This window comes from Rhopalosiphum maidis, chromosome 2 (genome assembly GCF_003676215.2).
Source record: "Rhopalosiphum maidis isolate BTI-1 chromosome 2, ASM367621v3, whole genome shotgun sequence".
Lineage (NCBI taxonomy): Eukaryota > Metazoa > Arthropoda > Insecta > Hemiptera > Aphididae > Rhopalosiphum > Rhopalosiphum maidis.
In genome coordinates, this window is record NC_040878.1 from 6036389 (window position 1) to 6054903 (window position 18515).

General features: G+C 30.2%; 3 protein-coding genes across 6 annotated transcripts in view; 1 reads left to right on the forward strand and 2 right to left on the reverse strand.

Annotated features, from left to right (window-relative positions):
- Nucleotides 1–1457: 1457 nt before the first annotated feature.
- On the reverse strand, nt 1458–6926 carry LOC113554844 (transcription factor 25). The gene is made up of 10 exons (XM_026958905.1): nt 6480–6926; nt 6205–6396; nt 5926–6146; nt 5376–5461; nt 5180–5310; nt 4497–4690; nt 2936–3346; nt 2603–2855; nt 1775–1950; nt 1458–1709 (listed from the first exon to the last, which is right to left on the reverse strand). Exons 1-10 carry the CDS (start codon nt 6615–6617, stop codon nt 1493–1495), a joined length of 2019 nt encoding a protein of 672 aa, XP_026814706.1. The 5' UTR covers nt 6618–6926; the 3' UTR covers nt 1458–1492.
- Nucleotides 6927–7040: 114 nt separating this feature from the next.
- Nucleotides 7041–8648, forward strand: LOC113554846 (histidine--tRNA ligase, cytoplasmic). The gene is given in 2 exon segments (XM_026958909.1): nt 7041–7307; nt 7309–8648. Coding segments are annotated over 2 exon segments (1485 nt in total). The 5' UTR covers nt 7041–7058; the 3' UTR covers nt 8545–8648.
- A 116-nt stretch (nt 8649–8764) lies between these two features.
- Nucleotides 8765–18515, reverse strand: part of LOC113554845 (ankyrin repeat domain-containing protein SOWAHB) — an 89138-nt gene continuing 79387 nt past the window's right edge. The window contains exons 11-17 of one of the 4 annotated variants that reach the window (XR_003405310.1): nt 17412–17417; nt 15832–15904; nt 15619–15711; nt 12418–12436; nt 11683–11712; nt 10791–10933; nt 10142–10277 (exon numbers count right to left, since the gene is read on the reverse strand). Coding sequence is in view for 3 of the 4 variants with exons in the window: in XM_026958907.1 (XP_026814708.1) it covers nt 10077–10277; nt 10791–10933; nt 11683–11712; nt 15619–15711; nt 15832–15904; nt 17412–17417 (546 nt within the window). In the remaining variant the exon portion in view is untranslated. Of the gene's footprint in view, nt 10278–10790; nt 10934–11682; nt 11713–11742; nt 12437–15618; nt 15712–15831; nt 15905–17411; nt 17418–18515 lie in introns of those variants that run through there. The other 3 variants (XM_026958907.1, XM_026958906.1, XM_026958908.1) reach the window with 3 other exon arrangements.

Here is an 18515-nt window from a genome sequence, read left to right on the forward strand (position 1 = left end):
ACAGGCATTTTTGGAGAAAATAATCAAAATTAAATAAGTTTTAAATTATTTTTGTTAGAAATATAACGGGCAAGACTAAATAGCGCACAAAATAAAAAAATAAAGTAATTGTACAAAAATATTTAATCAAGGTATCAAAAGTAAATAATCTTTAAATTTGGTGATTGATTTTAGTTTTGGAATCTTGAAACAAATATATTTGTTCTACCCACAATTGAAGCAATTATATTTTGATTAAAAGAAAATCTCTAAATGGGTCTTATACTTCAAGCATTAAACCCTTTACCCTCATTAACCTTTCTGAGTGTAAAATTACTTTTGATGTATGATATAATTTGATGTATTTGATGTACATTTTGATAAATAATATTATTGATATTTTATTTTAAAATAAAATACTATTGGATATATATTTTTTTAAATACAATAACAAATGAAATACAAAAATTTTCGCTCAAAGTTTATAATTATGTTCGATATACTTTCTTTATAGTTTCCTTTAATTGCTAGTGATACTAGAATTAAATTAGGTAATTACTAATGGGATTAGATAATAAATACTAAGATTATGTCTGTTCAACTTAACATTTTTATAAAATTATTTCAAGACAAAATCAATTTATTTTATTTTAATTAATTCTAATCAAAAAACTAACTGCAGTTATTATACAACATAAATATACACATATATTATCTATGTATTTAATATAAAATTAGTATTATAATTACTCTTTTTTATATTGACAATTATGTTTTAAAAAATTATTGTTTCCTAATGAGTCATGATAAATATAACTATAATCTATGAAATAAATCAAAATCTCTCAGCATTAGTCTATTAGTGATCAAATTTAATTTTTTTTTTAAGAGATCTCATATGATGAGTTATAATATAAGTTATAGCCAATAATAAAATTTGCATACTAATTTAGATTTATTTTGTAGGTCATATGATAATGGCTATAGCCTGTGGGTTGTTAGGCAAGTATCATACTAAAAACTAAAAGTTATTTTAAAATTTTACTTGTTGTTCAAGTCTAAATATCTAAATTGTAAATCAAAAGAGAAAAATAAAAAAATTTAATTCTGTGCTCTAATGTTATTTATTAAATACACATCGAGAAAGAGCTAAAAAAAACAAGATATGGTAATAAAATATCAAATCAAAAAGTAAGTATCATGGTACCTTAAAGATTAATTATAGTTATTGTGGCATAAAGAAATAAGAAAATGGTTTTATTGAGTAGTTTGGATAAAGTTAAAATTGTTTGAAATTTTGTGATGAAAATAATTTTTTTTATATTTCGTCTATACACAAAATTTAATATAGTTAAAATAGGATTACAATAGAATATAATACACACATAAGAATGAGCCCAGCCTTCTAATGCAAAATAATTTAAATTCAATCAAACTTAAAAATAATTTAAATATAATCGGAACACAAAAAAAAAAAATCTGATAAAACTTTAAAGTTTATTCAATTTTACTATTATGCTGTATCCGTGAGCTCAGAATCGTCATCAATATCACCATCTGCTGGTATATTTGGTGAGTGAACGTTGGACAGTAAATCCCTCATAGCATCTAACAAAGAGTTGACACTCTGACGTAAATCACTTCTCATTTCCTCAATTTGCTCACCAACCATTGTTATTACAGGTCTTGCGACAGCTTCAGCCTCAGCTGCTAACTCTTCGTCAACATTACTGAAATTTAAAATAATACAATTGTTTTTATAAAATGTACAATATACATAAAGTTGATTAATCACCTTTCATCAGAAAGGGCTTGAAACACAGGATTTAATGAACGGAAGAATGTAGAAAAAAGAGAATGATTTTCCACAGCTGCTCTACTGAGGCTATCGTTTGTAGTTCTGGAATTGTAAAATGATGTTCCATCTGGTGGTGGAAATGGGTCCATAATGAGAATTGGACTTGTTACCGCCTGAGAACAAAACATAAATTAGAGAAACATTAAACAAAAATAATGACTATGTAGAGTTAATTGTCTTATTAATATTGCTATAAAAAGTCTATAATTAAAAACTAAAAATTATAATATTATTGCTATGTTTTATTAGATTTCTGTAAGTATAATACATCATATTACTAGGTTTACTGTAAAAGGAAAAAGTTTCATAAAATGTATTTGGTTTATAGGTTTGTATTGTTTTTAATTTTAAAACATAATAAACAAAAATATTATTTTAAATAATAAAAATATAAGAAATATTTTAATTTAATTTCCAAGACAAGTTTTAAATTCATATTAATATAAATAATAATTAATGTAATTACATTAAAACACGAGACATTGAAAATGATTTTATCTTTAAAAATGTATTAATGATGAAGTTTATGCAAGTTAAATTAAACTTTAATTTTGAACTAGATTATGAGAAGATATAATAAAGGTCTATATTATGTACATAATCAAATATTTTTAAGTATTTTGTAATGAATTATTTAAGATTAAAAAAAAAAACAAGAATCTTATATATAAAAAAAAAGATTTAAACTAGATTATTCCTGTGGCTTGTTCGGTTTTGTCTTGTATGGTCATTGAACTTTAAACATTATTATTATTCTAAAAATACCTCAGCCGGTGGTGCGATTGTGTCACTCATATCTGACAATAACAAATGTCGGTGTATGTTCAATGGTGGTTTGGCACTGTACAAAGTTGTTCGTAATATTTCCATGTTTTTCACTAATGGGTCCTTAGCATCTACTCTATCAAGTACAATTTGCACGTTGCGCTCAAGCCATGGTAATAGCTGAACTTCTTTCCATATATGATAACTTCTCGTTATATACATGGATATTAAGTAAGACAATGATTTCGGTTGACTATAAAATCATATTTATATATATTAATGTATGATAAACTCTGTTATACACACTGTATATAATGTAATATGTAAACATACGTGTCTGTAGCATATGTAGTGAAGAATGAATGTGCATTGACTCGTTTGTCAGCCTGGATAGAACACTTTTCTAACAGAGGTATTAGAACGCCAGGAAACATCATTAATGCTTCTTGTAATAATGTATGAGCAGTTTCAACATCACCTTTTTGCCATTTAGCAACCGCAAGAGAAAACTTGATATTAGGAAGCTGTGTTAGATTTCTTGCGGAATCAAAAGCATTCACAAAATGAATGAACCATGTATATTCGGACGAGCGTAAAGCGTAAAAATCAATACATAGTACTACAGCAAGAGGATCATCCATTGGAGATAGGGATAAAAGAAGTTTGCAGAATTCCAAAGCTGTACGATAACAGGCTCTCAGTCCAACAAATGTTAAATGTCTGTATAAAGTCAGGAACAGTGCTCTAAAATCAACAATAATAAATAAATACAATTATAATTATTTTTATCTAACTTCAATATTAATACTAATTTATACATAAATTAACATACTAATCCTAAATTTAAACTAACTGAATAATCATAATAGCTCATCTACATTATTACTACTAATATTCATAAAATCCATATTAAAATTATATTTATTTGGGCAAATGCTAATTCAATTCTATTTAATTTGATTACATCGGTACTGGTTGTTTTGATTCTATTAACTGAATAATTCAATAAAATATTATTATCTTTATTTAATATTTCTACATATTTTATTTGATCAAATTAAGCAGACCTCACTGTACAAGTTAATTTTTTTTTTTAATGATCCAATAGTTTTTAATAAAATAAAAAAGTTGACCTGCTATTTTAATATAATAAGAGAAGACAAAGTTAAACTAAATTAGTAAATTACATTTGAAATTAAATTTAATACAGCTATCAAGTCTATTGGTTATATAATATATCAATCACTATTACAAATTTCACAACCCATCGATTTGTTTACTGCAATAATAAATTTAATACTATCAGGATCAAAATCCTGTAGCTTAGATTTATTGTTCTAGTAAATTAATCTTATGTTTTTTAAAGTTCAAATAACAACCTAGGTATAATAAAAATTGAAAATCATAAGCATAGGTCAACACTATCGGCAAAGTGGTGATGAATTATAAATAATTTGAAATAAGTATACCCATTTATATTTGAGCAGTCAACTACAGGAGTTAGTGATTACTAGTCAATATACTTGCATACAAGGAATTATAATTATTAAATTATACTGTGAAAAATATTTTTTTCTAAATTATACATTATTGATTAATTTTGTGCAAATTTAACACTATTATTATTATTGTTAATATTTATTATCACCTATACAATATTATAATCATGTATAACTTATATAATAATTACAAAATAGTCATCTATTGTATACTAATCTAACCATAACTACACTATCTTGTACACTCAGTACCATACACTAACAAAAAAAATTATACAAATGGCCAGGTTTCATTAAAATTATAGATTGATATTTTTAATAATGTCAACAGAAATAAACCAATCCATGAAAGCCTTAACATACTAATGGTAAACTTTTGTAAATTAATAAAATACCTATTTTCATGTAAACGGTAGTCTAAACGACATTTTCCATTTGACAAACTAAACATGGGATGGAATGAATTTTCCAATGAGTACAGTGCCTGTTCAGTGAGTTCAGCTGCGACTGGCAAGTCTTCACTAAGTCGTGCCCATTCTGTCATTTGTAAAAGTACGTCAACATGGTATGGATGGTTATTGATAATGTTCTAAAATCAAATTAAGTAAGTACAAGATCTTATAATATAGCTTAAGAGAACGTAGTACTCGCATGTGTTGCCTCCGTCTTACACACGTATGACATAGCAAATTTTTGTTCACCAGTTTCAATATTGTGCTGTTAGTTTTGATATTAGAGTGAACTGACCTATTATAAAATTCAAAGGAAAGATTATTATCCAGGGCCCCACGTAGTTTTTTATTGATATTATTATTTTAAAGTAAGTTATGACCTTTTTGAAACTGTACATTTTAAAATGATCATAACTTACTTAAAAATAACAATATAAATAAAAGGGTACACGGAGCCCTGAATAATTTTCTTACTTTTAAATTTTATAATAGGTAGGTTCACTCTAATATCAAAACTAACAGCACACTATTGAAACTGGTTAACGAAAATTTGCTATGTTGCACGTGTGTAAGACGGAGACAATACATGCAGGTTCTACGTCCTCTTAAATCTAATTGAAACCAACCACCAGATTTCTAGATGCCATGTGAGCCACAGCTGTAAAGAGTTGCAATTGAACATGTTGATATTCTGTACTATTTTCAAAGGCAAAATACATAATACCATTTTTGCTTTCCAAATATTTCATTGTTGAACCTACAATGGATTTTTTTTTTAATGTGATTTAAACAATTATGTTACTGAAGTATGAATGTAGGTACCTGATTTTCCGACAGGTGGCCAATTGTCTTTAGGTGTAACCAACCATGTAGTTTTCAAATGATTTCTTCCTCTAAACTTGCGTTTGCTAAAAATTGAAAACGATAATATTTACATAAAATGCTTGTAATATTTTAATTCAGTATTAGTTATCAGTAAGTAACTATAAAATTAGCAATTACACAATTAGATTGTGCAACCAATCAAATTCAATTTATACTTCATTAATACTTTTTTGCAAAAAAACAAAATATGCTCATTCAAGTTTATTGTTATTTATATGGATTAAAACATTAAAATTAAAATTAGTTATTTAATAACTATTAGATAATAGGGTAAATAAAAAAAATTTTTAAGCAAAGTTTAGATCTTAACAAAATTGAAAATTGAAACGGAAATAAAAATATTAATTATAAAAAGTAGAAACTTTAAATATTGAAATTATTGGACACCAATATCAGGTAGTTACTAATTATACTAACAATTAATTTGTAGTTATGTTTTATAACCTAAATTTTTTAAAATATAATCAATGAAATTACTCATTTTTACCTAAGCTCAGCTTGATGAACAACACGTCCAAACATTTTACGCAGTTCATTATTTGGGTTAAGATTTCGATGCTGTACAGACAATATATTTTTGAAAAATATAGTGTCACGATTGTGCAACATATTCTGTGATGAAGTAGCTTCATCATCTTCATCTTCACCTTTGTCCGGTACTTCACCCAATATTTTATTCACTTCACGTACACTCCTTTCCACTTCGTCCTAAAAAGATGTTATTAAACTATACTTAATATTTTTGATAAATTTGTTATTTACTTACTTCAACATTATCTTCACTGCTACGAGTATGTGATGATAATACTTTACCCGACTTCTTTCTTTTTTTCTTCTTTTTCCTTCTAATGTTTTCTTTATCGTATGACATGTTTTCATCTTTCTTGTTTACGGAACCAGTAGTCTCATGGTCATCGTCTTCTTTCACTTCAGACTCAGACATAGAACCATTATTTAGCTATAAAGCAAAAGTCAACATAACAGTAATAATAATATGTCTTTCAGTAAAGGCTTCTATTTAAATAAGACTTTCATACTCACCAAATCGTACATGTTTAAGTGCCGTTTTTTATTTACACCGCCAGAACTCGTTTCAGTGTCATCGCTCGCATCGTCTTTAACAGGTGGCAGGTCATGATCGTCCTGTAAGCCCATTTTTCGCAACACTCTCGAAGACATTGTGAATTTTGTAGCTGATTGACACTTGGAAGATTATTTTCTTACATATTTCGCAGCGACATAAAAAAATGAAACGATTCTTTTTTTGGAGATTCAGTGATTATAAGAATTTATGATAATACAAGTGATTATGCTATTATATAATTATTTTGGACATTTACGAAAACTGAAAACCGAGCAATAATAATAATAATTAATGAAAAACACCAACAGTCGGTCGTAGTAGACGTCACAATGATAATTTACTTAATTTGCTTTCACACCACTACAATTTTAATGATCGGATTGAAATTTACTTTATCACTTATCACGATTCACAATATTATCTTAAATAACAGCTGAACAATTTGTTGGTTAGGGAATTACTCTTTTGGTAAATTCATATCAGTGTCGCCAGCGCCATGACTGATAAGTGATAACCCAATATAATCACTAATCAGTATGTTGAAAAATATACGCACGCTTTCACGGTTTTCGAACAAAGTGAAATTTTGTGGCTTTCGCTCGTGCACGAATTCGTATTGTGCCAATATGTCCAACGAACAGGAGAAGCCTCGAGAAAAGGCGCAAGAGAAATCTTCCAAAGTCCAATTGAAGACGCCGAAGGGTACACGAGACTACGGCCCCGAACACACGGCCATACGGAATGATGTACTCGGACGGATCACAGAAGTGTTCAAGCGTCACGGCTGCCGTCAACATCGACACACCGATATTTGAGCTCAAAGACGTGCTGACGGGTAAGTACGGCGAGGACTCAAAGCTCATCTACGATCTTGCCGATCAAGGTGGCGAATCGCTGTCGTTGCGCTACGACCTGACCGTGCCGTTTGCACGTTACCTGGCCATGAACAAAATCACCAACATCAAACGATATCAAATTGCCAAGGTGTACAGGCGAGATAATCCGTCAATCACCAGGGGCCGTTACAGGGAATTTTATCAGTGTGATTACGACATAGCCGGCCAATACGATGAGATGATACCGGAAGCTGAATGCGTGTTTGTCGCCGCTGAAATATTGAAATCGTTAGATGCAGGCAAGTTCAAAGTGAAAGTTAATCACAGGCTACTGTTGGATGGACTATTTGAATCCTGTGGAGTACCGACAGAGAAGTTTAGGACAATTTGTTCTTCAGTAGACAAACTGGACAAATCACCGTGGGAAGAAGTTAAAAACGAAATGATTAATGAAAAAGGATTGGCCGAAGAAGTAGCAAACCAAATCGGAACATATGTGCAGATGAACGGAACTGATGAACTGGTCACAGCTCTGTTCAAAGATGAACTACTTACCAAGTCTAAAATGGCAGTGCAAGGACTTGAATCGATGAAACTGTTTTTCGAATACATTAAAGTATTTGGAATTGAAGATCTTGTATCTTTTGATTTAAGTTTAGCCAGAGGTTTAGATTACTATACAGGAATAATTTATGAAGTAGTGTTATTAGATAAAGGCGAGTCTGTTGGCAGTGTTGCTGGCGGTGGCCGCTATGATAACCTTGTGGGTATGTTCCACCCAAAAAACAAAACCATACCATGTGTGGGCATATCTATTGGTGTAGAAAGGTTGTTCACTGTAATCGAAGCCAAACGCGCTAAAGAGAAACAAAAGGTGCGTACAACAGAGGTGCAAGTGTTTGTGGCTGCTGCTCAGAAAAACTTAGTTGAACACAGAATGACTGTGTGCAAAGACTTGTGGAATGCCGGCGTAAAAGCTGAACATTCGTATAAGAAAAACCCCAAATTGTTGGCTCAACTACAGCATTGTGAGGAGAATGAAATTCCATGGGCTGTCATAATCGGTGAAGAAGAAGTAGCTAAAGGTGTAGTTAAATTAAGAAATGTTATTACTAGGCAAGAGGATGAAGTTAAAAGGGAAGACCTCGTTGAAGAAGTATTCAAAAGATTAAACATTAAAAACTAATAATATACTATTTTTTTTAAAGTAAACTTTTTAGTATTAAGTTTTTTTTTTTTATTAAGTGGTTTGTTAAGTGGTTTATTCCTAATAAAAATAAAAACAATCTATTTTTTATTATTTATCTTATTAATACATATGCTTGGTTTATAGTTATAATCCCAAGTTAATCATGCTGCATATATAATTATCCCAAATTTTTCATGCTGTGTATTATTTAATATGTAAACATTACAACCAGAGTCGTTAACACATACTATTGTCTATTAATAATGCTAAGCTACACACAAAATATTAATCTTTATGTTTACACTTAAAAATATTTAAGAAGTGTCATTGCCCAAATTATTGGAGAATGAAGGTTTCATTGAGTAAGGTGAAATCAAGAATCGTTCAAAAGGTAAACTCACTCCTGACAATATATTGATTAGGACAGTATATTCAAACATATTATTTACATGGTTACTGGCTTCTATGTGTGGTGACAGCATGTCAATAATAATTGTCAACAGTATTAATTATATTTTGTAGTTTGTAGGTAAAAATAGTTGTGGTATGTATGTAAACGTGGTTGATCAAAAATCATAGAAGACTGTATTTGAGTAATTAGGTACCTAATGAAAATGTTATATTGTAGAGTAAATTAACGCTAGTACACATTTAAAGAACTTAACGACAAATACAACATAATCAAATAATAAAATACCTAGATAAAATTATAATAACAGTGAGCATTATTTATAACCCGATAACGTAACTATTATTACCTACTATAATCATTAATCTTAAAAAAGCTGATCGTCAATACAATTTCGTATTAAGTAACAACACGGACTACAATCTATCAAAGTCCGCCTAAACAATAATAACCGTCTAATACTAACACATTCATAGTTATAAATAACAGAATTAAATAAATAATAAAAATGTCATATTATCATAATTTATAAGTACAATCAAATATCAATATTATAAAAGGTACCTATGTAAAATTAAACACATTTATGACCACGTCAATGATATGATTGAGTAAATAGCTCAAAAAACATTTGGTAAGATTGTCCGCTGAACTGAATACAATACTATATTCGATTCGGCCGTTTAAGTCACATAAATTTGTACCAACGGGTTTTACACGTTAGTTGTTTACATAGTAAAACAAAAAAACAAAATGTGAAAAGTGTTGGGGCACAAAAAAAAAAAAAGATTAAACTTAAAAAAAAACGTCCTCTGACCGACGACGTAAAAATCAACAGATTAAATAATATTACGATGATAATAATAATAAAAATAATATCTATAGTACACAGATGATCGTTACTTATTGCTAATAATACTTGGGGTGCGGTATTGATCGTGATAATATTATATGCTGCGGACGAGACAACGAGAGAGTATGCCGTTATTGGCGATGCTGTTAGTGCGATGAGAACGATGATCGGCCGCAGAGAATGATTGCAGAAAAGCGTCTTGAAATTCAACAGCAAAGCCACGTCCGACATGTGGGTACACTAGTGATGTCCTACATGACATGTCGGTCACGACGGTTGCCAATTCGTGCCGAATCCGCAAGCCGTGTCCGAGTCCGAGTCACCAGTGACGACGATTTCCGCGGATTTCCTCTTGTCTGGCGATCGGTCGGCCGGGGCCGAGGCTCTCCTCAAAAAGTCTTGCGGCCGTTTGGACTTCCTTTTCTTAATCGTAACGCTTTTCGGAGGAGGCATTCTCTTGGCGTCGTTCTACACCAAAAACAAAAATTCACATCAATTAGTACGCCGCACATGAATACGCATCTAAGATGTCATAGCGAGCACCCCCCCCACCAAACATACGTTTAGCAATCAAAATCTGTATTGACGGTTTTAAAAATTCGATGATATATTTTTTTTTTGTGTATAATATAATTTACTATTACATTTTTGACTAGATTCATTTTTAGACGAAAATATTAAGTGACGACGCTTACAAATTTGGCGATCACAATATTATATAATTATATAAATATAATTTATTCGTTCGCTTGAATAAATATTTTGAGCGTATACATCGTCCCTGAGAATTTTAATTTTTTAGTTGCTCTTATAAATTCCTACATCATATGCGGACACGTCACTATTACAAAAACAGTAAGTACGCAGTTGAATTATTGCAATAGTCAATGTGACGTGGCGTTAGAATTAAAAATGTAATATATTTTTTTTATTTATTGATTTATTATCGACGCCGTATACACGGACGTGATTGTAGTAAACCTGTTGTATGTTGTCGGCAGAACCCCAAGTCTTGTGAATCTTCTCTGCGTTGTGTCCGACGCCCAGGAAGTTGCTGAACGCCTCTGTGGTCCGTTTAACGCGCACGTTCAGGGACCCGATCCGCAGGAATCTTAGATCCTTTTCTGCACGCCGAGAAGGTAAAAACGACAATACAATAAAACAAAACCGACGAGACGATTTTTTTTTTTTTTAGTAAAACATTACTGCAGCTCGCTCGGCACATATTACACGTCATATCATATACATAATGATATATATTTATACATGTAGTAATAAACAAAGGGTCTTGATACCTCGATAATACAATCGAAATAGGTAAGAATAAATTGTTACAATTGTTCGAGTTGGTGGGCCATTTCATAAAAAGATTTGTGTTTAATTTGACAACATGTATTTTTTGCGATAATTTACTATAATATATAGTACATATATATATGATATTATAATATAATATGGCGTAATGCATTGCAGTGTAAACATAATTAATAATATATATTAGGGGTGCCATTTCGAAGTGGGAAAATGTATATAAGCCCATAAGAGGTAGGCTGAAAAGGGACAATGTCCATTTTATTCACTTTGAACATATTTAGGAATTGTTCACTAAAACCCTATCATCTCACAGTTGATAAAGAGTTCTTCGTTGACACAACTTAAGAACACTACCCAGTATACACTGATTTAAATATTGTGAGATTAGAAGTGTGAACATTGTTCTGATCACTGGTGAGAATGTTGTACTTACGTCAAAACGTTAAATAATACAGACGTAAAACTAAAATCTTATTCCAACACTCAGAAATGGCGCCACTGTTATATATTTTGTGTGTTACGTGAAATCGTAAAGCGATTAGATGTGCTCGAGACTTACCCATGTGTTTGTGTTTTCGGGCGTTTAGTTCTGCAAACAAACAAACACTAAAGTATATTATGAACGAAAGTACAAAAAAACGAGACAAAAAAAAAAAACAAAAAAAAAAAACGTGTCTAGACTTAAAGTCGGAGAAAACTCGATCGGAAACATAAGACGGTAGGTATGGATATTATTAAAGAGGACAGAGACTGCGGTCTATACACCGTGTTAACTAATTGTCTAACCGACAGAGCCATTCGTGCATGTACGTACGTTGTACGTATTATATTACAGCAGCTATACATACGTATACGTATATATTGTTTTCAGCAAACTTTTAGACGAACAGCGTTGTTATGATATTTTATAAAAGTTTCTATAGTAGAATCGTTTCTGCAGGTAGTAGCATATTATAATACAGCATGCGCGATTTGTATAATTGCATAGCGTCAGTTTAATATACATAATATGTATGTATATTATATATATATATATATTATATAATACACGAAGAGGTTATACGAATTATTATCATACATTTATATAAACACATACACACACATGCATACTATATAATATGTATGTTGTATAGGTTATACTACTTGTAATAATATATTATTATAATGTCTTTGTGCTATGGTGCTGAGCACTGCTATACAAGAACACATAGCATCATAATAATAATAATAATATGTAAGTATATGTATACACAAAATGAAAGCCACACCACTCTTATAAAAAAATTGTACTTGCCTTTCCGCGTCCAACAGCCCTATAAGCAAAACAAATAAGTACGGTTAAGTATCGTCGGGTTTCGTCGTATACACGGTATCAGAGGAGATGACAACAATAATATTTTCCTTAGCATGAACATAATATAATAATAGGTACATGATATTTTATACATATTATGTATAAAAATATCAAGTCCAGAACGTGTAGAAAATTAATATTTAACAAACGTGAATAACCTACAAACATATTATTCATTTCGTTAGCGCGCGAAATGTTAACACTAGTCGAAGTAAAAACATATAATTAGTATTGTTATTACATAGGTAATCGAACAGCAGTCGTCACATGCTCTGCACACGAGTACCTATATATTATAGATTACACTGCTGTACCGCGGACCGGTCACAAAACGTAGGTACAACGCAGAATAATGTTCATTATTGTTAATTATTACTTTGCGGTATTATTTACACGTTTATAGAAATGTACCTACTGTGATTGGCATGCAGCAGGAGTAGGTTATACATGCGCATGCAATACAATAATTTACATTTATAATATATTTTATGTATGGAAGCAAAGACGACTGCAGTATTGCTGTAAGTTAGAGGATTAGGACAAGACGTCCTAATCAAATTTGCACGTGAAATATATTCACCTAAACCAATAAACAGTAAACGATGAAAATAGATAATTATTTTTCGCCGAACCAAGAGTTTCTTGGACTGGTGAAAAAATATTTAAGCGTCTGCCGCTGGCAATTTATGTGGCATACAACTTTATTTACTGTGTTAACTTTTTTACCTACTTAATAAACATCATATTTCGGATTGAGGTTGTTAAGTAGTTGCTCGTACATAAATAAATAATATTTGTTTCAAATAATTATAAAACTAAAAAATATTTTATTATTATTTTTTTAATCCCTGAATTAATTTGATCAACAAACTTATCAATACACTCTAATGTTTGTACGTATATTTGAGATTATTCATGTAACGATTATTTATGTAAATTTACATAAAAATAATTTTTAACTAAATAATACGATTATGATAAAAAGTATTCAGTTACAATGGAGGTAATTAAATTATAATGATTGTCGTATTATTTGTTTTATTAAAACTTTAAAAAATAACTTTTTACAGAGATCAAAAGAAAATAAACAAACATTTTCTATCGGTAGTAACGAACTTTAATATATTAAATGAGAGATATTTAAATGAAAATATCCCAGTATTATCTACAAATATAAATATATTCTGAAAAGACCGAAAAATTATAAAAAATATACATAATAAGAAGTAAATTATATATTATCTAACCTTTAATATTGTAAAAACATTGAAGTCAATCAATAAAATATAAACATTTGTTTTAAAACACTCGATTTTATAATAAATGTATAAAATTTATAATGATGATGGTTGGTAAAATAAAGTATGACGATAGTATATTATATGTGGCTTAATATAAAATACCTAAATTATATTATTATTTTTACTGAAACTTAATTGAGATAAATGTGTAGATTTTTTGAAAGATTTACTAAAAGTATTTATATGCTATATAGTCATACACAGATAAATATAGGTAGTATAGAATTACCGGCGGAGACAATTTTGTTGTAGTTATAAGATGGTAAAAGGCATTAACGTATTTTACCTAATTATCAAATTTGTTTTTCCAATACATTAGACTTTGTTTAAATAATTAAGACAGATAATAATATAGATAGTACACAATCATTATATATTGCTAATTGCATTATGTTTTCATCGCACAAAATAGGTAAAATAAAATTAATAAATATAACTTAATATATTTATAAAATAGCTCTCCGTGTCAATTCAAATTTAATAAAATATATAACAATAACGAAGATGACTCGAGTATAAGTAACGTATTCGAATTGTCGAGTAATTCTTAAACAATAATTAACTAAAACAACAATAACATATTATATAACGTTGATAAAAAATATTCGATATATTTTAGAAAAAAACACATATTATTAAATAACATCTAAATTATTAGGATTAAACGCCTTGTCCAGTAACTACGACTAAATGTACAATTATTAATACGCATATTATGTGTAAGCAATATTATTAGGTATCTATATAGTTAATGCGTGAAAGTGAAAACCATGCACCGCGAAAATACGACATCTACAAATAATAATAATAGTATTATATTACTAAACACTACTGTCTACAGAAAATGCATAGTTTAGACGAACGTAGCAGGGGGATTCTTTTATTGTTTCATTACACGCGTTCATTATACATTTATTATTTTATAATATTTTGTTGCCGAAAAAGAATTTTATAATGTGATTCACCGCAAAAAGATATAAAACGAATGTTTGTATATAAATTATTATGTAATAGTATATAACGACGATTTTATAGGATTCGAATTAAACTTGATGATACAGTTTGACGACTCGTATATATGACATAACTAACAATAATAATATAATATCGATTTCGTCAACGACGTGTAGGCGGTGTACCTAGCTATGCATTATAATAAGATATTATGCTTTATATTATATATTATATTATATTGTGGTGGCGGCAGCTATTATTATATTATATATCTGAACTCGATACGGGCCGACATGAAGGATTACAGAAAAGTCGAGTATTATTATTATTTATTATTAAATGTGCGTGCAACGACGATCGGTGTTCGTGCGGCAGTCAGGAGGGTGTCGGAATGAGGAGAGGGTGGCGAGGGTTAGAGGGGGAGGCGGTGTAATTATTATTATTATTACGGTGTGTGTACCTACAATATATTATATGTAAATAGGTAAGTCGCATATCATTTATATATTATATTACAGTATATATACAATGTGAATAATACGTATCGTATAATTCGAGTTTTGCGATTACATAGATGTGTGTGTGTGAACTGTAAATAACATTATATCGTGTTGCGTATCGTTATTGTTATTATTTTTAAAATACTAAGACAGAGCGGAGAAGTAGTACAGGGCGGAAGACGGTCTAGCGCCGTCAGCACCACTGCTACCACCACCGCAGTGTTTGTCTCTGGCGAATTTGGACGACGGGGTTACTACTTGGACGGCATGCGAGAACGACAAGGAAGACATGTTGCCGGCTTTTTTAGCGCGCCGCTTCGGCCTCGGCAAAGAGCTGAACAACAGGAGCTTAGCGGCCGTCGAGGGCTTTTCGCGGGCATACTCACTGCGATACGTGTCCGCCGACAGGCTCGTGTCCTGGTTCGTCTGGTACTGCCTGGGCTTGCGTCCGCTGTAGTCCCGCACGTTCGGGTCGGCTCCTGTTAGCGCCGCGGAAACCAAATATTATAATATAGTATTATAGGTGTTCGATAAGTAACGGACTCGCCGTCGTTTTTATGTTATTATAAAATATTATTAACAGCGTATTTCGCGCTTACCGTACGATTCGACCAGTATCTTGTAAATCTCTTCGTGTCCGAACTGTAATGCCAAGTGACATGGCGTGTAACCCTGCGGAAATTGATCTTGTCGTTAGAATACTTAACACACACATATCATACACTCATATGTATATACTATAATATACGTAATTTTGACACTCAAACCTCTTAAACTCACTCGAACACTACGTTAAAATATTTAATAGAATTTAACAAGTCGATATTTAAAGTATTCACATCGATTAATTCTATGTAAAATGCCAGTACACTATCTTAACATTTTAGGGAACACGCAAAAAGACGATTCTAACTTTCTTATTTTGAAATAAGGTAAATCGAAAACCTCTAACTAGTCAAGAATATAATATTATTTATAATTATTATAGTGGCTCTCTAGTATAAATATAAGTAACTATATCTACCCATTTTCCAAAATCACATTTAGAAACATTAATTAGAAAACAGTCATCGATGGGTATATGATGGTATCTAATAATGTGATAATAGCGGTTCACCATAATTATGACACTTTAAAACAATATATAGGTTCACTGCGTTCGATTCTCGGGAGTAAGAAAGTTGCGGAAATATCTTTTTGTGGGCGGCTAACGATTTAGCCGCCCCACAAACGCCCGCCTAGCAACAAGAATGTACATAATATATAATAATAATAATGCTATTTTACTACCATTATTATTATATATACTATAAATGATAATAATGTCCGACGACGGAGGTGCCATAGCCGAAGGGGCGAAAGGTATAATGACGTCAATGACGAAACTGCATCGCGGTACATATAGATATATAATGTTAATATGCGTTATAATAATATATGTTATTATTAATCTTTTATCTAATGTTTCTGCAGTTTGACGCGACACTTTAATAATTTTAATTAACGTCAAACACATCCTTTATTGTACCGAAAAAGTTTTCTGCAGCACATCGTTTCGATTTGAATTATTTTATATAAATTGTATAGTATCAGAATAAGGGTCGCCGTCTTTCGTTATATCGAAATGTTATAATTGTTAGCGAAAAAGAGTAGAAATATATATTATTATTGCGTATATAATAATAAGTGCATTGACGCCCAGAAAGGGGTGCGAACATTATTCAACAACAATAATATCTTTTATGCTAATATACAAATACACATATATAATATATATGTATATATTGTATTAAAGGATGGTGTTGCTGTTGCAAGGGAGCAGGATTGTCGCGAGAGTGCTATGATTTGTCACCCTTTTTGATTTTTAAATCGTTTCGTAAACGTCCTAGAGGACAATTAAAATTTCGAACAGATGTCGTCGGCCGAGTATTGTATTCTATTTATATATATGGAAATTGAATGAAACGAGCGTACATACGCATAAAAAAAAAAATGACAACAGTGTCAAGGGGTTTGTACAAAGAGGGTAGGTATACATATTATATAGTATTATATACGTGATTTTAAATTCTCTCTTGTTTTTCAAATATTATGCGGTTCGTCACACTTCTCAGCCATTTATTGTTTAAATGCCAAACCCTTTCCGCGCAATATTATTGAAAATTAGTTTTATACTTACTCCATTCTAATTTGTTCCAATTGTTGTGCATGGATCCATGTAAAAAAAAAAAAACAAAAATAAAAGCTTGAATTAATAATAAACATTCAGTTTATAAGTCTCGGGAGTTATGATTTTGTTCGTTCAGGAAAAGGGGTAAACTTTTGAAATCCCAATGGAACTTCATTTTTGCGTACACACAATGTGGAACTTTTTACGGTATTCGGTCATCTCTTCAAAAAGAAAGCATTTTAATTTTCAAGAATGCCTATCGTGTAAATGGAAATCCCAGATTTAATTTCGTTCAACATCAGTTTTTAGTAAAACTAAAGTATACCGAGTTTAATATAATGATTTGCTGAATAAACTTTCTATGTGAAGAACTTAAATAGAAATATGTAGATGAATATATTAGGAGCTATATAATAATTATGCACATACGATTACAATTAATATATACAGTGAAATCTTATAATACCGGACACTTAATTGTTGAAATTTTGTTCACTGTTTGGAGGTGTCTACATTTTAGAATAAAGTTCTGCAATCTGTAGAAAGAGTTTTGTAGTTTGTCCCCCCCTAAAAAAGTTCTCTATTTGGAGATGTTCGATATTTGCTTGGTAAGAAAGGTTTCACTGTATATTTTTTTATTTATAAATATTATGTACTCAGTTTTATAACTTATTTTAAATTTTAGATTTTTATAAATTTAAATTGTAAACACAGAGATTTTGATTAAAATAATTAGAATCCATAAATTGTCGTTAATGTTTTCACTAAATATAAACAATTGATAATTAAATAAGAAATTATACCTATAAGTGTAGTACGGTCTTTGATGTAAACATATTCATCCGTTTCATATAAACACATGCGTAACAATATTATATTATTCATTATTATATAGATTTTTTTTAATATTATAATAAATAATAATATTAATAGTAATTGTAATTAGTAGAAGTATAGATATCAATTACTTACAGCATATACATTTATTTATATTAAAATAATATATATCGAGTGCATTTAGAAGAAAGTTAAAGAGGTTTACTCTACAAGGAAAGCCAGGGTTGATAACAATCACAAATCAAATTCCGAGGGAAGTAACATTACAAGTATTAA